Source organism: Leptodactylus fuscus, chromosome 3 (assembly GCF_031893055.1).
Source record: "Leptodactylus fuscus isolate aLepFus1 chromosome 3, aLepFus1.hap2, whole genome shotgun sequence".
NCBI lineage: Eukaryota > Metazoa > Chordata > Amphibia > Anura > Leptodactylidae > Leptodactylus > Leptodactylus fuscus.
The window spans coordinates 13766028-13787012 of record NC_134267.1 but is presented as its reverse complement, the minus strand read 5'-3'; the positions used below and the strand labels follow the sequence as shown (position 1 = coordinate 13787012).

The following is a 20985-nucleotide window of genomic DNA, read 5'->3' as shown; positions in this document are numbered from 1 at the left end:
TTGTCCATGGAATTCTTTAATGACTTCCCATGGTTATCGCCTACGGGACTCAGAGGAGGTCCCAGAAATAAGACCGCCCATGAAGAGTTTGTTGACCTGCCCACTAGGAGAAGAGGTTACCCAACCTACACAATCCCTTTATACACATATTAGCCGTCTCAGTAATATCATTCGGATTCTTCGTTGCCTTTTCAATGAATCTCAAAAAATATGTTTAATGGGTTTTATGTAGAATTTTTTTGTAACTTGTGCTTTATCATTTTTTTAGGATTTAATATTCAATAACAATAAGGGCTAACCCAGAAGTGTATTCCTAGATATAGAGGCTGACATCCTTGTAATGTGTTCTCCACCACCTTGAAGAACCTGTAGCTAATCCCAACTATGGACAACACAAATCTCAAGAATGGCACCAATGCCCAAAAAAATATTTTTACCCTTACCTAACTTTTTTAAGTCAAATACATGCTATAGCTACAGATCTGATGTGAAGTCCAAGCCAGGTGAGCAAAACACATCTTAAGCTAGGTGCTAAGTTGAGACCATTTTCATCCTACCGAAATCAGAAGACCTTTACCTCCAACTATTGGATTTATTTTTGTACAACCAAAGGGTTCTCCATTGTTTTACAATCCCTAAACTTTATGTAGCTGACAAGTCCTCAATGCGGTGGGACTACCCTATCACTAACAGTTACCCTAAGCCAGGGGTCCTCAAACTTTTTAAACAGTGGGCCGGAGGCAGAGCAGGTCGCACAGATATCGGGAGCGGTGCCCTCCAATAGGTAAAGTGAAGTGCGCTCAATGGCCTGGCCCAAGCTCCCCAGGAGCTTCATTATAAATGCACGCCTGCCGGCGTTGTCGGTGGGGCAAGAGAGAAGTGCTTGGCGGGCCGCATGTGGCCCGCAGGCCGTAGTTTGAGGACCCCTGCCCTAAGCCATGGTCATCGTAGATGGTGTCCAAAAAAACCTACCAGAGGGACAGGACCTAACGTGCCAATCTTATTCATGAGCTGCCCAAACCTGCTGGACAGCCCAAGTACTTATTGCACCACCAAGGGTAGCGACTACTAGACGACACGTCCCGTGACACTCTAACCACCAAAAGACTGTGCCCCTTGGGAGACGTAGCTCGTAGAAGTAAGACACGATAAGACTGAAACAAGGGTCTCGCCCTACTCCCCTCTAGATCCAGGTTCATCAGTGAGAACATTGTACAAAACGGTTTAATTCGAGACAAAAATAAGAAAAGCACCTAAGAAGTGACTGGAATATTATCTAGAAATCCAGCTTGATGTTGCTCACGTCCCCGTGCCCATCTCCGCTCAGATGCACAGGGATACACACTGCGGCATGAAACCTCATCTCTGGTGTGTACTGAGCTTTCCACGGCATGTCAAAGCCATTACCTGCAAGGAGCAATCTTATGCAGGTGGCTAAATTACATCCTGTCCTTTCAAAGAGCAGATGAGCTCTCTTGAGTCACGAGAGACCTACCGACGGCAATTACGATTCCAGCAGCGTATGCCATCTACATACTTGCTGTCCTTTTGACTCTTTCATTTCAGTCCAATGATTAAGCTCTTCATCGCCCGAGCTGTTCAGACCTAAGGATATCCAGCCTATCATCTCCTTGCGCTTCATGCTGCGCTTGTTATACACGGACAATATGAGAGTCACATCAGACAGCTGAAAGAGAGCCACTTGGAAAATGAAGGTTTCCTTGTACAGGGGGTTCGGCTGACCTCGTCGGATGGATGTCTTACATTTTGACATTTCCTGACCCATGGAGTTCAGCAGTGTTAACTTTACATAGGTATCTACAAAAACGAAGGAGATGGTTAGGCGTCGTTGCGAGCAGGCACAGTATAAAGTCAACGCATTAGTGTCGGGAAGAAGGATATGGAGTATACCAGTCATCTGAATCAAATGCAATTTATTCAGCTCTATAATAAGATTTTCCCCAAAAAATATGTCAATAGGAAAATCCAAGCGTTAAATATTTAATGACAAAAATATCAAATATTAGTCTTGGCCGGGAACGATTCAGACTATTGCATTTGCATATACGGTATACCGCATAATCCTCTTGCCTTCGTAAGCCAAATAATATAGCATTGCTAACACCGAGCAAGCTTCGTCTAGCCACAACACTTGAAGCATACCACTGAGTTTTTGGAGAATAAAAAGACATCAACAGAGGGAATGAGAACAATTGATGGAGGAGGAGGATGGTGGTGGGGTGGGGGTGGGGGGGTTAAGGAGCAGAAGTGCAATGGTGACATCAGAAGAGCTGAGAATGTGATGCCAAATATGGGAACTGACTAGGAACACTCTGCATGGATGCGGTTTAGCACCGCAGATCTGGGCTTTAACCCTTCCACCACAGGAGGAGTCTACCACCCAATACACTGCATTGCATCGCCGGCCCCCTTTTTTTTCGGTTTCTATTGGGTTAAAAGCATCCGATCGGGAGCCAAGCATCACTTGAATGCATCCAGACTGCAATTTTGTTACATTTGTCTCCGATCTGAGTGCGGATAATGTACAAAAATTCATTCGACAGACGGGAGAAGGAAATTTCAGCGTAATGGTTTCATACGCCGTATTTGAGAAATCCGGTCATTTTGGTGGCAAACAGCACAAAGCCATTACCGATAAAGAGAAGGGCATTAACTCCATTGTGTTGGCTCCTCTTCAAAGCGGCATTATGCAAAAAATGTCACTAGACAATACAGGTTTCAGGGTTATGAAGAGGTAGACAGGCGGATGACGGATATTAGGATGTGTTAGGAACACGATGGGGAGTTAAAGTGGGCACCGTGCCCAATACGGTTACCCATCCAGGTTGTATAAAAAGCTGGTTTATTGCCAGCGCTTAGGCTGGGCCATTATTCCAAAAATGTCAGTAAGTTCTATATTACCTCTGCTATAATATTGCAAATCTAAGAAAAATAATATAGAACAAAAACATTTTACGGGCAGGATAACGGTAAAGGCTTCAACCAGTCATTGGCTTGCAGCTAGCAAAGTTTAACTTGACACTGACAATAAAATTGCATGCCTATATATATACATATATATATATATATATATATATATATATATATATATATATATATATATATATATTTATTTATTTATTCTAAATCCTGCAATTATTCACTCTTGCCACTAAGCCTAATAATGGACCGGTAATTGACAATTTTGTAGTGGTTCTTTATTCTACTTTAAATGATAAAAAGGATTACAATACAAGATAACACCTCTATAGATAACATCCCTGACCTACCATGATGTCCACTACGAACAATAGGTGACGTCATCACTTATCTACTCCCCTCCCTGCACAGAACATGTCTAAAAACTGTCCTATAAACCTCAATGACTGTATTGCTGCCTATGGTCATGGCTATACCGTAAAGCATTTGACTAAATGCCATGAACGGAGCAGAGGAGAAGCTTAGCTGGGCAAGATGGCCGCCCCGAAAAATGAAAACAGATTAGAAAAAAAGTGATACAATTGATGATACATTCCTTTAAGTGTCAAGTTAAACTTTGCACACCTGTGATATAACTGATCCAAGAAGTTGTTGGCCGATCCTTGACCTTTTTAACACCCGCTCATGCCAGTGATGGTGATCTGTAGTCCCCAGCCAACTTTGTTCATTCATGGTGGTGATATGACTTTATGTATGTGACCACTCACTAGCCAATCACCGGTCCCACCAGTCCCGTGCCATATATACTAGCATCTCCACCAAAAACAGTGGTTGGCTGCAACAGTCATGGACATATACAGAACATCATCATGGCAGGAAAGTCAGCAATGGCCGCCTGGGCTAGGGTCCAACAATTGGAACTACACGCGGGGTGGCTGGAGGCGGTATAAAATCAAAAATAGCATACCTGTCCCAACACTCTATTGTCCGCCATTGGTGTCCTTTCCATCTTATGTCAGGCCCGCATTACCAGAAGCCTTGAGGCACACGTGAACATTGAGACCAAACAGTGGCCCAGAGAGCAATGATCTGCTGGTAAGGAACCGGTGATGTACAGTCCTATAAAAAAGTTTGGGCACCCCTATTAATCTTAATCATTTTTAGTTCTAAATATTTTGGTATTTGCAACAGCTATTTCAGTTTGATATATCTGATAACTGATGGACACAGTAATATTTCAGGATTGAAATGAGGTTTATTGTACTAACAGAAAATGTGCAATATGCATTAAACCAAAATTTGACCAGTGCAAAAGTATGGGCACCTCAACAGAAAAGTGACATTAATATTTAGTAGATCCTCCTTTTGCAAAGATAACAGCCTCTAGTCGCTTCCTGTAGCTTTTAATCAGTTCCTGGATCCTGGATGAAGGGATTTTGGACAAACAATTCAAGTTCAGTTAAGTTAGATGGTCGCCGAGCATGGACAGCCCGCTTCAAATCATCCCACAGATGTTCAATGATATTCAGGTCTGGGGACTGGGATGGCCATTCCAGAACATTGTAATTGTTCCTCTGCATGAATGCCTGAGGATTTGGAGCGGTGTTTTGGATCATTGTCTTGCTGAAATATCCATCCCCGGCGTAACTTCAACTTCGTCACTGATTCTTGAACATTATTCTCAAGAATCTGCTGATACTGAGTGGAATCCATGCGACCCTCAACTTTAACAAGATTCCCGATGCCGGCATTGGCCACACAGCCCCAAAGCATGATGGAACCTCCACCAAATTTTACAGTGGGTAGCATGTGTTTTTCTTGGAATGCTGTTTCTTTTTGGACGCCATGCATAACGCCTTTTTTTATAACCAAACAACTCAATTTTTGTTTCCAAAATGAAGCTGCCTTGTCCAAATGTGCTTTTTCATACCTCAGGCAACTCTATTTGTGGCGTACGTGCAGAAACGGCTTCTTTCTCATCACTCTCCCATACAGCTTCTATTTGTGCAAAGTGCGCTGTATAGTTGACCGATGCACAGTGACACCATCTGCAGCAAGATGATGCTGCAGCTCTTTGGAGGTGTCTGTGGATTGTCCTTGACTGTTCTCACCATTCTTCTTCTCTGCCTTTCTGATATTTTTCTTGGCCTGCCACTTCTGGACTTAACAAGAACTGTCCCTGTGGTCTTCCATTTCCTTACTATGTTCCTCACAGTGGAAACTGACAGGTTAAATCTCTGAGACAGCTTTTTGTATCCTTCCCCTGAACAACTATGTTGAACAATCTTTGTTTTCAGATCATTTGAGAGTTGTTTTGAGTAGCCCATGATGCCACTCTTCAGAGGAGATTCAAATAGGAGATCAACTTGCAATTGGCCACCTTAAATACCTTTTCTTATGATTGGATACATCTGGCTATGAAGTTCAAAGCTCACTGAGGTTACAAAACCAATTTTGTGCTTCAGTAAGTCAGTAAAAAGTAGTTAGGGGAATTCAAATCAATAAAATGATAAGGGTGCCCATACTTTTGCACCGGTCACATTTTGGTTTAATGCATATTGCACATTTTCTGTTAGTACAATAAACCTCATTCCAATCCTGAAATATTACTGTGTCCATCAGTTATTAGATATATCAAACTGAAATGGCTGTTGCAAACACCAAAATATTTAGAACAAAAAATGATTAAGATTAATAGGGGTGCCCAAACTTTTTCATAGGACTGTATGTGAATGACAACCCATCTCCACCAATCAGTGGCCTCATAGACCAATTAGTTTCTGGTAAGGTCACTGTAATGTACGTGAGTGACATCATCAACCCATCTCCACCAATCAGTGGCCTCATAGACCAATAAGTTTCTGGTAAGGAATCGGTGATGTATGTGAATGATGTCACCAATTCTTCTCCACCAATCAGTGACCTCATAGACCAATAAGTTTCTGGTAAGGAATCGGTGATGTATGTGAATGATGTCACCAATTCTTCTCCACCAATCAGTGACCTCATAGACCAATAAGTTTCTGGTAAGGAATCGGTGATGTATGTGAATGATGTCACCAATTCTTCTCCACCAATCAGTGACCTCAGCAGTCATGTGTGCCTCAGGGGTTACAAACCGGCAGGAGACAGAAGGGAACCAACAGCAGGCAACAAAGTACCAGAGGTAGGTCGGTATTCTTTTTTTTTAATTTTACATCCCCCCAGCCACCCCACGATTTTCTACAATTCCTGTACAACCCGTTTAAGAGATTGTTTTATTGTACTAACGTTTCAATTCCTGGATAAATTTTGTAAACCAACACCTTTAAAGCCTTACTCTTATTCTGCAAATAGTGTTGGGCCAATGTCGTTTAGGAGGCCGTGTCATAGTTTACCTTCGAGCAATATCAACAAGGTCTACATAGAGTAAAGTGATAGGACTTCTTGATCTTCAGGGCCACTCAAGACAGTTACTCTCTGTGGCACCTTGGTAAGGCTGTATAAATCCTAAATTTAGGTAGTCGTTTTCCTGAGGTCATCAGCGACCATCAATAAAAACAAAGGATCTGTACCAAAAATTTGGGTAAAATTTTGGTTACAAAACAAGCATCAATGGTAGGGCTGATCGACCATTTTCTAGTAGTCCGAGACCTTTTAATTAGTCTGACGAACATGCTGTCCAGATGTCATCAACAATGATGCCCCAATGGATTGGTATATCGCCAACGGTACAATGCAGTGTTACATGGTAGATTGGTCTACCTTCTATATCCCGTAAACCGTCATCCATCACCAGAGATCAATTCCATTTTACAGTCCCATCTGGTGAACCACAGAGAAGAGAATACGAAACAAAACAATATGGTGGACAGCTTTACTGCAAGTTCTCCTCTGCATGAGAAAGACAACATCCAAGCTAGCCTCTACGGAACTCACCTCGAATTATATAAACCTGTCCACCTATCAAGTGTTTTAGACAACAGAACAGTCCATCTGACAACAGAGGGTGGAGAGCAGAAAGAGAAATAATGACAATAGTTGGGTGAGAGAGGGTTAAAGGTTAAAGCGCAACCATTTCAGTACCAGAGGTGATGCATTTCCATGACATGACCTCGTTGGCGTTGAAAGAGTAGACAGGAACACAATTGTTTTTGTAACTTGAAGTGGAACAGAATAGAAGTAGAAGACCATCGATAGCATTGGCCATGGAGCCATGGTTGACGCCAAGTGTTTATTAGGTCATCCATGACATACACAAGGGGTTAATATTTTCAGATTTACACGGGTGTACAGGAACAAAGACATAGGTCCACAGACATTAGATGAAAGGTGGCAGGTGCCGCAGTAGGAACGGAGAACTAGGAGAACACATGGATGATGGTGACCACCTATAGAACTCTACTGATCCTATTTGGTCAATGAAAGTGAGCGTTGATAATTCATCATCGGTTGACGTGGCCATGACCACGAGACAACTTCTGATGAAAGTGTTGAAAAACAACCTGTCTGAACTTTGTTAGAAAGAAGTGTTAGCCATTGCTGTGGGGCCAACTCTTCACAGATTAGGCATATTGGACAACTTTTATCTAATGTCTATGGGAACCCAAAATACAACCATATACTTAAAGGAGTTGTCCAGGAATTTTTAATTTATGACTATGCTTAGATACGTCACAAATATTCAATCGGTGGCACCTGACCAATATACAGGGCACCAGGGGCACAATATAAAATATCAGGAATTTTCGAAAGTCTGGATGGGCCCCTCAGCAGACAAGCTACCTATCCTGAGGTCCCTTACCCTGGGGTTCGTCACAAAAAACACTATTATATTCTGGGGTCTCTAATAAGTGGAGATCAAGGGGAGGTGAGGAAATATACTCACCCTCCAGGGCTGTCTGATGGTTCCCCAGCATCTTTCTCTGGCCTTTTCTGGCCCTTGGCTGGATTAATGCCTCCCAAGGGCAGTGTTGAGGCCATGGTCACGTAGGGGTACGCCGGTGTAATGACACTAGGCCAAAATGCCATTATGTCGGCATGTCCCACATGGCCAACTGGAGCATCAAGACAGCCAGGGATTGGAGGCCAGAGGAAGACTCTGGGGGACCGGGAGAGGTGAGTATAACAGTTTGTAATTTTTTATCACCTCCCCTGGGTCTTCACTTATTATTTTCTGCTTCTCCCTCCATGTAAAGCAGTTGGTCCCACCTAAGTGTTCTGACTCCACCCATAAGATGGGGCCGCCCCCGCAGAGCGACAGCTGTTTCTGCCTCCATGGAGTGTATAGAATGGGCATCGAAGTGGCCCTGTACAGCTGATCCATGCACGGCAGCCTCTCATGTCCCCACCAATCCGGTCTATCCTAAGGGCAAGCCATAGATTAAAAATTCCTGGAAACCCCTTTAATGTAATAAAATTATATATGTATGAATGGGGACTACCAATCATAGGGCTGATTTTTGAGGGTAGTCTTGCAAATACTAGCTTGATATATATATATATATATATATATATATATATATATATATATATATATATTATTTTTTATTATTTTTTTTATCCAGAAAACCCCAATAATGACTTTTTTTAAAAAAAAAAAATCAAGTTAAACTTTTCTTTTCCAATCAGAATAATTTTGTAGTGTAGATTTAGGTTGTCATCCCATATTACGTATTCCCCAAGATGTCTCTAGGGGGTTCCGCACCGTGCCAGTGCCACACTTTTAATAGGTGCAGTATAGTGTACGATCACAACCTCAAGGGTACTTTGAAGTAATTTGAAAAACTCCTTGTACCTTAAGAAACCTGCAATATGTACGCCATTAAAATATCCGCAACAGTGTGATCATACAGACAGGCTAAAAGCACAGCATGAAGACAGTGCAAGGGCAAGACCCCCCGGGCTACACATTCAATGGGACATAAACCATTGAGGTGTAAAATGATTTGTGTGTTAACTTTACGCTTTGTCTTTTTTTTTTCTTAATTTGCAGTATTATTTTTTTACAATACATTTTTTGTCCTTTTTTTCCCCTCTTTTGCAGCACTTATAGTTAAAGTTTTAATTAAAGGATGCTAAATTGAGCAAATGGGATTATATGGTCTAATATGTATATGTATACCTAACAGGTCTAGGAAGTTACTATAAAATATGTAAAGGGATTGTCACCGAAACCAGGCATGTCAACTCTGCAGATAGATAGGTTAGGGTCACCTGAATTAGAAATATCACTGCTTTTTCCCATATGTAAAACACTGGATAAAAACAGTGCTATCTCAGCAACAAGGTTAGTGATTCACAAGGGGAAAACATCATTTGATATAGGTGACACTAACCTATCTATCTGCAGGGCTGGGGTGATATACTGGGTTCTGGTGACACTAACCTATCTATCTGCAGGGCTGGGGTGATATGCTGGTTCTGGTGACAGTAACCTATCTATCTGCAGGACTGGGGTGATATGCTGGTTCTGGTGACACTAACCTATCTATCTGCAGGGCTGGGGTGATATGCTGGTTCTGGTGACTGTAACCTATCTATCTGCAGGACTGGGGTGATATGCTGGTTCTGGTGACAGTAACCTATCTATCTGAAGGGCTGGGGTGATATGCTAGTGCTGGTGACACTAACCTATCTATCTGCAGGGCTGGGGTGATATGATGGGGTCTGGTGACACTAACCTATCTATCTGCAGGGCTGGGGTGATACACTGGGTCTGGTGACAGTAACCTATCTATCTGCAGGACTGGGGTGATATACTGGTATTGGTGACACTAACCTATCTATCTGCAGGGCTGGGGTTATATGCTGGGTCTGGTGACACTAACCTATCTATCTGCAGGGCTGGGGTGATATGCTGGGTCTGGTGACAGTAACCTATCTATCTGCAGGGCTGGGGTGATATGCTGGGTCTGGTGACAGTAACCTATCTATCTGCAGGGCTGGGGTGATATGCTGGGTCTGGTGACAGTAACCTATCTATCTGCAGGGCTGGGGTGATATGCTGGGTCTGGTGACAGTAACCTATCTATCTGCAGGGCTGGGGTGATATGCTGGGGTCTGGTGACAGTAACCTATCTATCTGCAGGGCTGGCGTGATATGCTGGGTCTGGTGATACTAACCTATCTATCTGCAGGGCTGGGGTGATATGCTGGGTTTGGTGACAGTAACCTATCTATCTGCAGGGCTGGGGTGATATGCTGGTTCTGGTGACAGTAACCTATCTATCTGCAGGACTGGAGTGATATGCTGGGTCTGGTGACAGTAACCTATCTATCTGCAAGACTGGGGTGATATGCTGGTTCTGGTGACAGTAACCTATCTATCTCCAGGGCTGGGGTGATATGCTGGGTCTGGTGACACTAACCTATCTATCTGCAGGGCTGGGGTTATATGCTGGGTCTGGTGACACTAACCTATCTATCTGCAGGGCTGGGGTGATATGCTGGGTCTGGTGACAGTAACCTATCTATCTGCAGGGCTGGGGTGATATGCTGGGTCTGGTGACAGTAACCTATCTATCTGCAGGGCTGGGGTGATATGCTGGGTCTGGTGACAGTAACCTATCTATCTGCAGGGCTGGGGTGATATGCTGGGTCTGGTGACAGTAACCTATCTATCTGCAGGGCTGGGGTGATATGCTGGGGTCTGGTGACAGTAACCTATCTATCTGCAGGGCTGGGGTGATATGCTGGGTCTGGTGATACTAACCTATCTATCTGCAGGGCTGGGGTGATATGCTGGGTCTGGTGACACTAACCTATCTATCTGCAGGGCTGGGGTGATATGCTGGTTCTGGTGGCACTAACCTATCTATCTGCAGGGCTGGGATGATATGCTGGTTCTGGTGACAGTAACCTATCTATCTGCAGGGCTGGGGTGATATGCTGGGTCTGGTGTCAGTAACCTATCTATCTGCAGGGCTGGGGTGATATGCTGGTTCTGGTGACACTAACCTATCTATCTGCAGGGCTGGGATGATATGCTGCGTCTGGTGACAGTAACCTATCTATCTGCAGGGCTGGGGTGATATGCTGGGTCTGGTGACAGTATAACCTATCTATCTGCAGGACTGGGGTGATATGCTGGGTCTGGTGACACTAACCTATCTATCTGCAGGGCTGGGGTGATATGCTGGTTCTGGTGACACTCCCTTTAATTGTCAATTGTGAGCTCCTTCCCCAGGGTCCTGTATTCTGTATTACTAGGTAAGTTTATAAACCAGGATTGTCAGAATTAACAACTAGGTGATTAAAATGTTTTAGTAACTTTGTAATGGACCCAGTTATGATTTTTTTTTATGATGAATGTTTTTGATTCTAGTGCCACAAATATGAACATAAAAAACAGATTTCACAAATTTAAAATTGCAATAATAACATATTTACATGATATTTCAGAGGCATTTTTGGGATTGTAGATACAAATAACACATCGGTGCCTTAAAGGGGCTCTATCATTAGGAAAAGTCATTTTTAACTAATCACATCCTTGCATAGGCTTTAGAAAGTCTATTCCACACTTACCTTTAGTATGTAGATTGCCTCAATGGTCTCTGAATAAGTCTGTTTTTATTCATATGCTAATGAGCTTCCAGCCAGCACAGGAAGTTCCCAGCAGCACTCGTCTGTGCTATTATCTCCTATGTGTGTGTGCAAACAGGAAGCTGAGTCATCAGCAGCAGCAGCCTGTGTGGTATACACGCATAGGAAAGAATAGCAAATGGGGTGCACGATTCATCATGCACCAGTCTAATTAGCATATGAATAAAAACAGACTTATTCAAAAACCGCTGAGGCAATCTACATACTAAAGGTAGGTGTGGAATAGCCTCTTTAAAGCCTATGCAAGGATGTGATTAGTTATAAATGGCTTTTGCCAATGACAGAGCCCCTTTAAAGGGGTGGTCCAGGAAGTGTAATATAACTTACTTCCTCCAGGGATTTCTCATGTTGGACCTGGGGGTTGGTCCCAACCACAAGTCATGTGTAACCAGCACCCGGCCCGGGGTTGCTCTGCCTTCTCCCTCCTCTCCCGTTTCAGATAAGTTACCTGTGCTATGGGGGTTGGCAGGCAATAGCAAACCCATCCTGTATAGCAAAGGGAAAATGGGAGAGGAGGGAGGAGAAGAGCAATCCCAGGGCTGGGGCTGGGTCTGATGACTCTGGAAAGTCTGGGTCCTGCTTGAAAAATCCCCAGAGGAAATAGATATATAACACCATGGACAACCCCTTTAAGAGTCTCTCAGTCTCCTAACATTTCCCTTTTAGTAAATACTAGGATTCATCCTGCAACAACAATTCTGGGGCATCTATTCTCAGAACTGTATGTTGTGCTGTTCCTCTGTAGTTCCTCCTAGAAACTTGTGAACCAATTGACAACTGGATGCTGCCATTCCTTTTCTCAAAGAGGGGCGTGTCCCTACATAGTCAGCCCTGATTGGACAGTGTCAGAGTGTTTGTGGCCACACCCCCAACTGGTAACAACCACTTCCTAAATTACTCAGAGGAATAACAGAGGAACAGCACAAAACCTCCTGATGATTTATTGCGTGGGTAATACATGTATGTACTAAAAGGGACACATCAGGAGAGGTGACAAGTGCTTTCTAAAGAAGTCACAACGTGGAGTTAAAGGGAATGTCCAGCTCCTTTTTATTGATGACCTATCCTAAGTAACACCAGGTTCACTTTAGCACCAGGTGTCGTTATTCTGATCCATTGGGGGACCATAAAAATGGACAAATGGACTGCGAAAATCATGGACATGAACAGAGTCTGACGGACACCATTGACTATAATGGGGTACCTTGAGTGCAGGGGTGTAACTACAGGGGTAGTGGCTGCCACAGGGCCCGGGACATTAGGGGCTACCGCTGTGTTTTTTTTTTTCTTAATAAGCCATTACCGGCTGGTAACTCCAGCCAGTAACGGGCCCTATTTAGTTACTGATCCTGGAAGGGTCGGGATCGGTAAGTGACACCGTGGGCCCCAAAAACACTATTATTATACTCGGGGTCTTTTCAGACCCACAAGTATAATGATCAGAGGGCCAGGAGAGGTGAGGGAATATAGAAAACACTGTTACTCCAGGCTCCAGACAGGCTTCGGGCCTACTTCTTTTTTTTATGTAGATTGTGAGCCCCATATAGAGATCACAATGTACATTCTTCCCCTATCAGTATGTCTGTAGAACGGGAGGAAATCCACACAAACACGGGGAGAACATACAAACTCCTTGCAGATGTTGTTGCTGGGAGGATTCGAACCCAGGACTCCAGCGCTGCAAGGCTAACCACTGAGCCACCATGTTACCCCTAGGCTTTGGGCCTACTTCTGTGACAGTCGTGACATCACATCCTGCGTCCCGGGACATGTGGCGTCCCATACGCCATTGAAGATGGCCGACACCACTGAGGACTGCAGCAAAGCCGGAGATAGGTAAGTAACAGTGTTTATGTTGGTATTACCCCTGGGGCTGGGTTTACACAGAGTATTGTGGCTCGTCATTTGGTACGTACACGCCGCGGGATCTTTTGCGGGCCGTATACACTCCTATTGTTTTCAATGGGAGCCGGTACCGTACACGCGGCGCTATTTTGCGGCCGTGATTTTGCAGCGGCCGCAAAATAGCGCCGCATGTACGGTACCGGCTCCCATTGAAAACAATGGGAGCGTATACGGCCCGCAAAAGATCCCGCGGCGTGTATGTACCAAATGACAAGCCACAATACTCCGTGTGAACCCGGCCTGGGTCTGCGATTATTATACTCTGGGGTCTGAAAAGAGTGTAGTGCTGGTTTCGGGAGACGAACCCCTACTGAGGATAGGTCACCAATAAATGAGCTGCTGGACAACCCCTTTAATAGGACCGGGCTGTGAAAGATAACAATGAAACAGAACCAGGAATAATCATGAAAAGATAAATAAATAAATTATAATATATATATATATATATATATATATATATATATATATATATATATATATAGTATATACTCGTCATGTGAAAATAAATTTTATATATATATATATACAGTATATATATATATATATATATATATATATATATATATATATATAATATTTTATAAAATATAATAAATATATTTACACACAAATATATGTACATAAATATACAATATATTTTATTATATATATATATATATATATATATATATATATATACAGTATATCTATATATATATATATATATATATATACTGTATATATATGTGTATATGAAAATTAAAAATAAATGCATAAAATAATCTAATAATATCAGTGAATTAAATATAGAATAAGGCTTAATATGTTATTGAAGAGTAACCAGAGACAGTATGTGATGACGATACCCTGTAAGTTCTACGTACGTCCCGCTAGCTCCTATAGCGGTACAGTAATTATGGCGGCTGAACGTGATCCCCATCGCAGTAAAACTCATTATGAAGTAGAAAACAGAGCGACATTGCACTCACTGGGAGGTCTGTTGGCTGACAGGTTTTTGAAGTGGCTTCCTTTTATCACTTCTGCGGAGAGTCTGCCAGTCGTGGCATTATAAAGCAGGCCGATGAGGATTTCAGGAGCCGCTCCGTGGACCAGTGATTGACAGGAGGAAGTGCTCTCCGTGCATGACACTTCTGACATACTCATCTGGGATTCACAGCCCTGGAAAGACAAATAAATCACATTGCGGGGCTTTGTGTAGAACAAACGTAGTGTTATGTGACAGACATGAGGATGGAGATGGGAAATGACAGTGTGTACTCCGAGCCAGGACAGCGGAGGGTTATCAAGGAATAAGACAGGAATATTTGAGACGATGGGCCGGGGGGGAGTTGTTAATACTGGCACATCATATAAGCATGGCCCCTGTATTTACCCCCTGGATGCTGCTTGTTTTCTTACAAGTCTTTTGGGAGTCTCAGTAACAGCGAGCTCGGCTGTCTTCAGTAGTCTCACAGCATGGAGCATGTCTGACTATCACTTACTAGTGTAGTGCCCCAGTAGGATGCTACTGAAGGGGTTAAATAACATGGATCGGTAAAATTTGCACTGTTGCCGTTCTCATTCGTCTATTCAGATTTACATACTGGTAACTTTAATTCTGTAACTGCACCATTGCGGCTGGAACAGGACAGAGCGGACTAATATTTTTAGGAGCTTTCGGCTAGACCGAGCACCCTTATTGCACCTACTGTAGGAAGTTTATGGAACCTTGTAAGAAAGGCACACATTAGGCAAGAAACTAAGAGACAAGTGGCACTTGAAGGACCCCTTAAGGCCTTAAGTGAATTTACCTACAAGACTGGACAAGTCTGGAGACTACTAGATAATGTTCACCTGGTAGGGGCATCTGTGACCCACATTCCTGAGTTAATGGATGTGTTGAGGTCTATTGGTTCTGTGATGCTGTAGTCTAAAATCAAAGCTTGACAGAAGAGCACTTTGTCGAATTGTAGCAAAAAAAACAACAAAAACAAACCACAACCCCTCAAATTACTTCTCTCTACAGATGTCTTGCTGATAACTATGGCGGTGCTGCAATAGTCGAACCAAAGTCAAGCTTTGACTTCTGACCACAGCTGCTCGTCTGAACATGTTTTGCTGTTGATAGTAGGTGTGTTAGTAAGTGTTAAACGTCACTATGTAAAATTAGTTAGTTATTAGAGATGAGCGAACAGTGTTCTATCGAACTCATGTTCGATCGGATATTAGGCTGTTCGGCATGTTCGAATCGAATCGAACACCGCGTGGTAAAGTGCGCCATTACTCGATTCCCCTCCCACCTTCCCTGGCACCTTTTTTGCTCCAATAACAGCGCAGGGTAGGTGGGACAGGAACTACGACACCGGTGACGTTGAAAAAAGTAGGCAAAACCCATTGGCTGCCGAAAACATGTGACCTCTAATTTAAAAGAACAGCGACGCCCAGGTTCGCGTCATTCTGAGCTTGCAATTCACCGGGGACGGAGGTTTCCGTCCAGTTAGCTAGGGGTTAGATTCTGGGTAGGCAGGGACAGGCTAGGATAGGAAGGAGAAGACAACCAACAGTTCTTATAAGAGCTAAATTCCAGGGAGAAGCTTGTCAGTGTAACGTGGCACTGACGGGCTCAATCGCCGCAACCCAGCTTTCCCAGGATCCTGAATGGAATACACTGTCAGTGTATTCCCGTATACCCGATATATACCCCCGATACCCGTTCCAACGATGTGCCCCCCCACCTTCACCCCAGAAATACCCTGCAAGTCCCCTAGCAATAGAATTGGGGCTATATACACCCACTATTTTTGCTACTGCCATATAGTGCCATTGTCTGACTGGGAATTCAAAGAATATATTGGGGTTATGTGCACCCACAATTTTTGCTACTGGTACATAGTGCCATTGTCTGACTGGGAATTCAAAGAATATATTGGGGTTATAAATACCCTCATTTCTTGCTACTGGTATATAGTGCCATTGTCTGACTGGGAATTCAAAGAATATATTGGGGTTACAAATACCCTCATTTCTTGCTACTGCCATATAGTGCCAGTTTCTGACTGGTAATTCAAAGAATATATTGGGGTTACGTGCACCCACAATTTTTGCTACTGGTATATAGTGCCATTGTCTGACTGGGAATTCAAAGAATATATTGGGGTTATAAATACCCTCATTTCTTGCTACTGGTATATAGTGCCATTGTCTGACTGGGAATTCAAAGAATATATTGGGGTTACAAATACCCTCATTTCTTGCTACTGGTATATAGTGCCAGTTTCTGACTGGTAATTCAAAGAATATATTGGGGTTATAAATACCCTCATTTCTTGCTACTGGTATATAGTGCCATTGTCTGACTGGGAATTCAAAGAATATATTGGGGTTATAAATACCCTCATTTCTTGCTACTGCCATATAGTGCCAGTTTCTGACTGGTAATTCAAAGAATATATTGGGGTTATAAATACCCTCATTTCTTGCTACTGGTATATAGTGCCATTGTCTGACTGGGAATTCAAAGAATATATTGGGGTTACAAATACCCTCATTTCTTGCTACTGCCATATAGTGCCAGTTTCTGACTGGTAATTCAAAGAATATATTGGGGTTACGTGCACCCACAATTTTTGCTACTGGTATATAGTGCCATTGTCTCACTGGGAATTCAAAGAATATATTGGGGTTACAAATACCCTCATTTCTTGCTACTGGTATATAGTGCCATTGTCTGACTGGGAATTCAAAGAATATATTGGGGTTACAAATACCCTCATTTCTTGCTACTGGTATATAGTGCCATTGTCTGACTGGGAATTCAAAGAATATATTGGGGTTACAAATACCCTCATTTCTTGCTACTGGTATATAGTGCCATTGTCTGACTGGGAATTCAAAGAATATATTGGGGTTATAAATACCCTCATTTCTTGCTACTGGTATATAGTTCCATTGTCTGACTGGGAATTCAAAGAATATATTGGGGTTACAAATACCCTCATTTCTTGCTACTGCCATATAGTGCCAGTTTCTGACTGGTAATTCAAAGAATATATTGGGGTTACGTGCACCCACAATTTTTGCTACTGGTATATAGTGCCATTGTCTGACTGGGAATTCAAAGAATATATTGGGGTTACAAATACCCTCATTTCTTGCTACTGGTATATAGAGCCATTGTCTGACTGGGAATTCAAAGAATATATTGGGGTTATAAATACCCTCATTTCTTGCTACTGCCATATAGTGCCAGTTTCTGACTGGTAATTCAAAGAATATATTGGGGTTATAAATACCCTCATTTCTTGCTACTGGTATATAGTGCCATTGTCTGACTGGGAATTCAAAGAATATATTGGGGTTACGTGCACCCACAATTTTTGCTACTGGTATATAGTGCCAATTTCTAACTGGGAATTCAAAATGCGCAAGGCTCCCGGAAAGGGATGTGGACGAGGCCGTGGGCGAGGTCGGGGGAATGGTTCTGGGGACAAGGTAGCAGTGAAGCCACAGGGCGTCCCGTGCCTACTCCTGTGGGGCAGCAAGCATTGCGCCACTCCACAGTGCCAGGGTTGCTTGCCACATTAACTAAACTGCAGGGTACAAACCTTAGTAGGCCCGAGAACCAGGAACAGGTCTTGCAATGGCTGTCAGAGAACGCTTACAGCACATTGTCCAGCAGCCAGTCAGACTCTGCCTCCTCTCCTCCTATTACCCAACAGTCTTGTCCTCCTTCCTCCCAAAATTCCCAAGCTTCACAGAACAATAACCCCAACTGTCCCTGCTCCCCAGAGCTGTTCTCCGCTCCTTTCATTGTCCCTCAACCTGCCTCTCCACGTCACGATTCCACGAACCTAACAGAGGAGCATCTGTGTCCAGATGCTCAAACACTAGAGTCTCCTCCATCTCCGTTCGATTTGGTGGTGGATGACCAGCAACCCACCCTCATCGGCGATGATGTGACGCAGTTGCCGTCAGGGCATCCAGTTGACCGGCGCATTGTGAGGGAGGAGGAGATGAGACAGGAGTTGGAAGAGGAAGTGGTGGATGATGAGGACACTGACCCGACCTGGACAGGGGGGATGTCAAGCGGGGAAAGTAGTGTGGATGTTGAGGCAGATGCAGCACCAAAAAGGGTAGCTAGAGGCAGAGGCAGAGGTCAGCAGCTTAGGCGAAGCCAGGCCACACCCGGAATCTCCCAAGATGTTCCAGTTCGTACCCAGCCCCGAAAAACTCCCACCTCGAGGGCACGTTTCTCGAAGGTGTGGAGTTTTTTCAAGGAATGCGCCGAGGACAGATATAGTGTTGTCTGCACAATTTGCCTCTCGAAATTGATTAGGGGCTCTGAGAAGAGCAACCTGTCCACCACTTCAATGCGCCGTCATTTGGAATCCAAGCACTGGAATCAGTGGCAGGCAGCAACGGCAGGACAAAGGCCGCCTGCCGTTCACGCCACTGCCACTGCCTCTGCCACTGCCTCTGCCTCTGCCACTGCCACTGCTGACTGTGCTGGCGATGCACTCCAGAGGACGAGCCAGGACACCACTTCATCTGCCTCCGCCACTTTGTTGACTTCTCCCTCATCCTCCCCTGTTCCTGTCTTATCTCCTTCTCCTGCACCATCAAAGGCACCATCAGGCGCTTCTTTACAACAACCCACCATCTCTCAGACATTGGAGCGGCGGCAGAAATACACTGCTAACCACCCACACGCGCAAGCCTTGAACGCCAACATCGCTAAACTGCTGGCCCAGGAGATGTTGGCGTTCCGGCTTGTTGAAACTCCCGCCTTCCTGGACCTGATGGCAACTGCGGCACCTCGCTATGCCGTCCCTAGCCGTCACTACTTCTCCCGGTGTGCCGTCCCCGCCTTGCACCAGCACGTGTCACTCAACATCAGGCGGGCCCTTAGTTCCGCGCTTTGCACAAAGGTCCACTTGACCACCGACGCGTGGACAAGTGCATGCGGACAGGGACGCTACATTTCACTGACGGCACACTGGGTGAATGTAGTTGAGGCTGGGACTGCTTCCCAAACTGGCCCGGTGTACCTCGTCTCCCCGCCTAACATTCCTGGCAGGGACACGAGAAGAACACCCCCCTCCTCCTCCTCCTCTACCGCCTCCTCCTCCGCCACCGCCTCCTCCTCCGCCACCGCCTCCTCCTCCGCTGTTAGATTGACCCCAGCTACGAGTTGGAAACGTTGCAGCACTGGCGTTGGTAGACGTCAGCAGGCTGTGCTGAAGCTGATCAGCTTGGGGGACAGACAGCACACTGCCTCCGAGGTGAGGGATGCCCTCCTCGATGAGACGGCAATATGGTTTGAGCCGCTGCACCTGGGCCCAGGCATGGTCGTTTGTGATAACGGCCGGAACCTGGTAGCAGCTCTGGAGCTTGCCGGACTCCAACATGTTCCATGCCTGGCCCACGTCTTCAACCTAGTGGTGCAACGTTTCCTAAAGAGCTACCCCAATGTTCCAGAGCTACTGGTGAAAGTGCGGCGCATGTGCGCCCACTTTCGCAAGTCGACAGTAGCCACTGCTAGCTTAAAATCTCTCCAGCAACGCCTGCATGTGCCACAACACCGGCTTTTGTGCGACGTCCCCACACGCTGGAACTCAACGTTTCAGATGTTGAATAGAGTGGTTGAGCAGCAGAGACCTTTGATGGAATACCAGCTACAAAACCCTAGGGTGCCACAAAATCAGCTGCCTCAGTTTCACATCCATGAGTGGCCATGGATGAGAGACCTTTGTGACATCCTACGGGTCTTTGAGGAGTCCACAAGGAGGGTGAGCTCTGAGGATGCGATGGTGAGCCTTACAATCCCGCTCTTGTGTGTTCTGAGAGAATCCCTGATTGACATCAGGGATAACTCAGATCACACAGAGGAGTTAGGGATAGCATCCGATCCGTCACAGCTGGAGAGTAGGTCCACACATCTGTCCGCTTCATCGCGTTTAATGGAGGAGGAGGAGGAGGAGGAGGAGGAGGAGGAAGAAGAGTTGTCCGATGATGTGATGGTGATACAGGAGGCTTCCGGGCAACTTCGAATCGTCCCATTGTTGCAGCGCGGATGGGTAGACATGGAGGATGAGGAGGAAATGGAGATTGAACTTTCCGGTGGGGCCAGAGGAGTCATGCCAACTAACACTGTGGCAGACATGGCTGAGTTCATGTTGGGGTGCTTTACAACCGACAAGCGTATTGTCAAAATCATGGAGGACAACCAGTACTAGATCTTTGCTATCTTTGACCCCCGGTATAAAAACAACATCTCGTCTTTTATTCCGGTAGAGGGGAGGGCCAATCGCATCAATGCTTGCCACAGGCAATTGGTGCAGAATATGATGGAGATGTTTCCAGCATGTGACGTTGGCGGCAGGGAGGGCAGTTCCTCCAGTAGGCAACCAAGTTCTCACCGGTCCACACAAACGAGGGGCACACTGTCTAAGGCCTGGGACACCTTGATGGCACCCCCTCGCCAAAGTGCCGCCACGGAGGGTCCTAGTGTCACCAGGCGTGAGAAGTATAGGCGCATGTTGCGGGAATACCTTTCCGACCCCTCTGCGCCCTACA

The 20985-nt window shown here is 44.8% G+C and overlaps 1 protein-coding gene across 2 annotated transcripts in view; it reads right to left on the bottom strand.

The window, feature by feature from the left end:
• Nucleotides 1–1134: 1134 nt before the first annotated feature.
• SYT14 (synaptotagmin 14) overlaps nt 1135–20985 on the bottom strand; it is a 135433-nt gene continuing 115582 nt past the window's right edge. Inside the window, exons 7-9 of one of the 2 annotated variants that reach the window (XM_075267126.1) lie at nt 14400–14589; nt 6859–6915; nt 1135–1818 (exon numbers count right to left, since the gene is read on the bottom strand). In XM_075267126.1, the coding sequence (XP_075123227.1) occupies nt 1505–1818; nt 6859–6915; nt 14400–14589 (561 nt within the window). In that variant the 3' untranslated portion in view covers nt 1135–1504. The remainder of the gene's footprint in view (nt 1819–6858; nt 6916–14399; nt 14590–20985) is intronic. The other variant, XM_075267127.1, reaches the window with a different exon arrangement.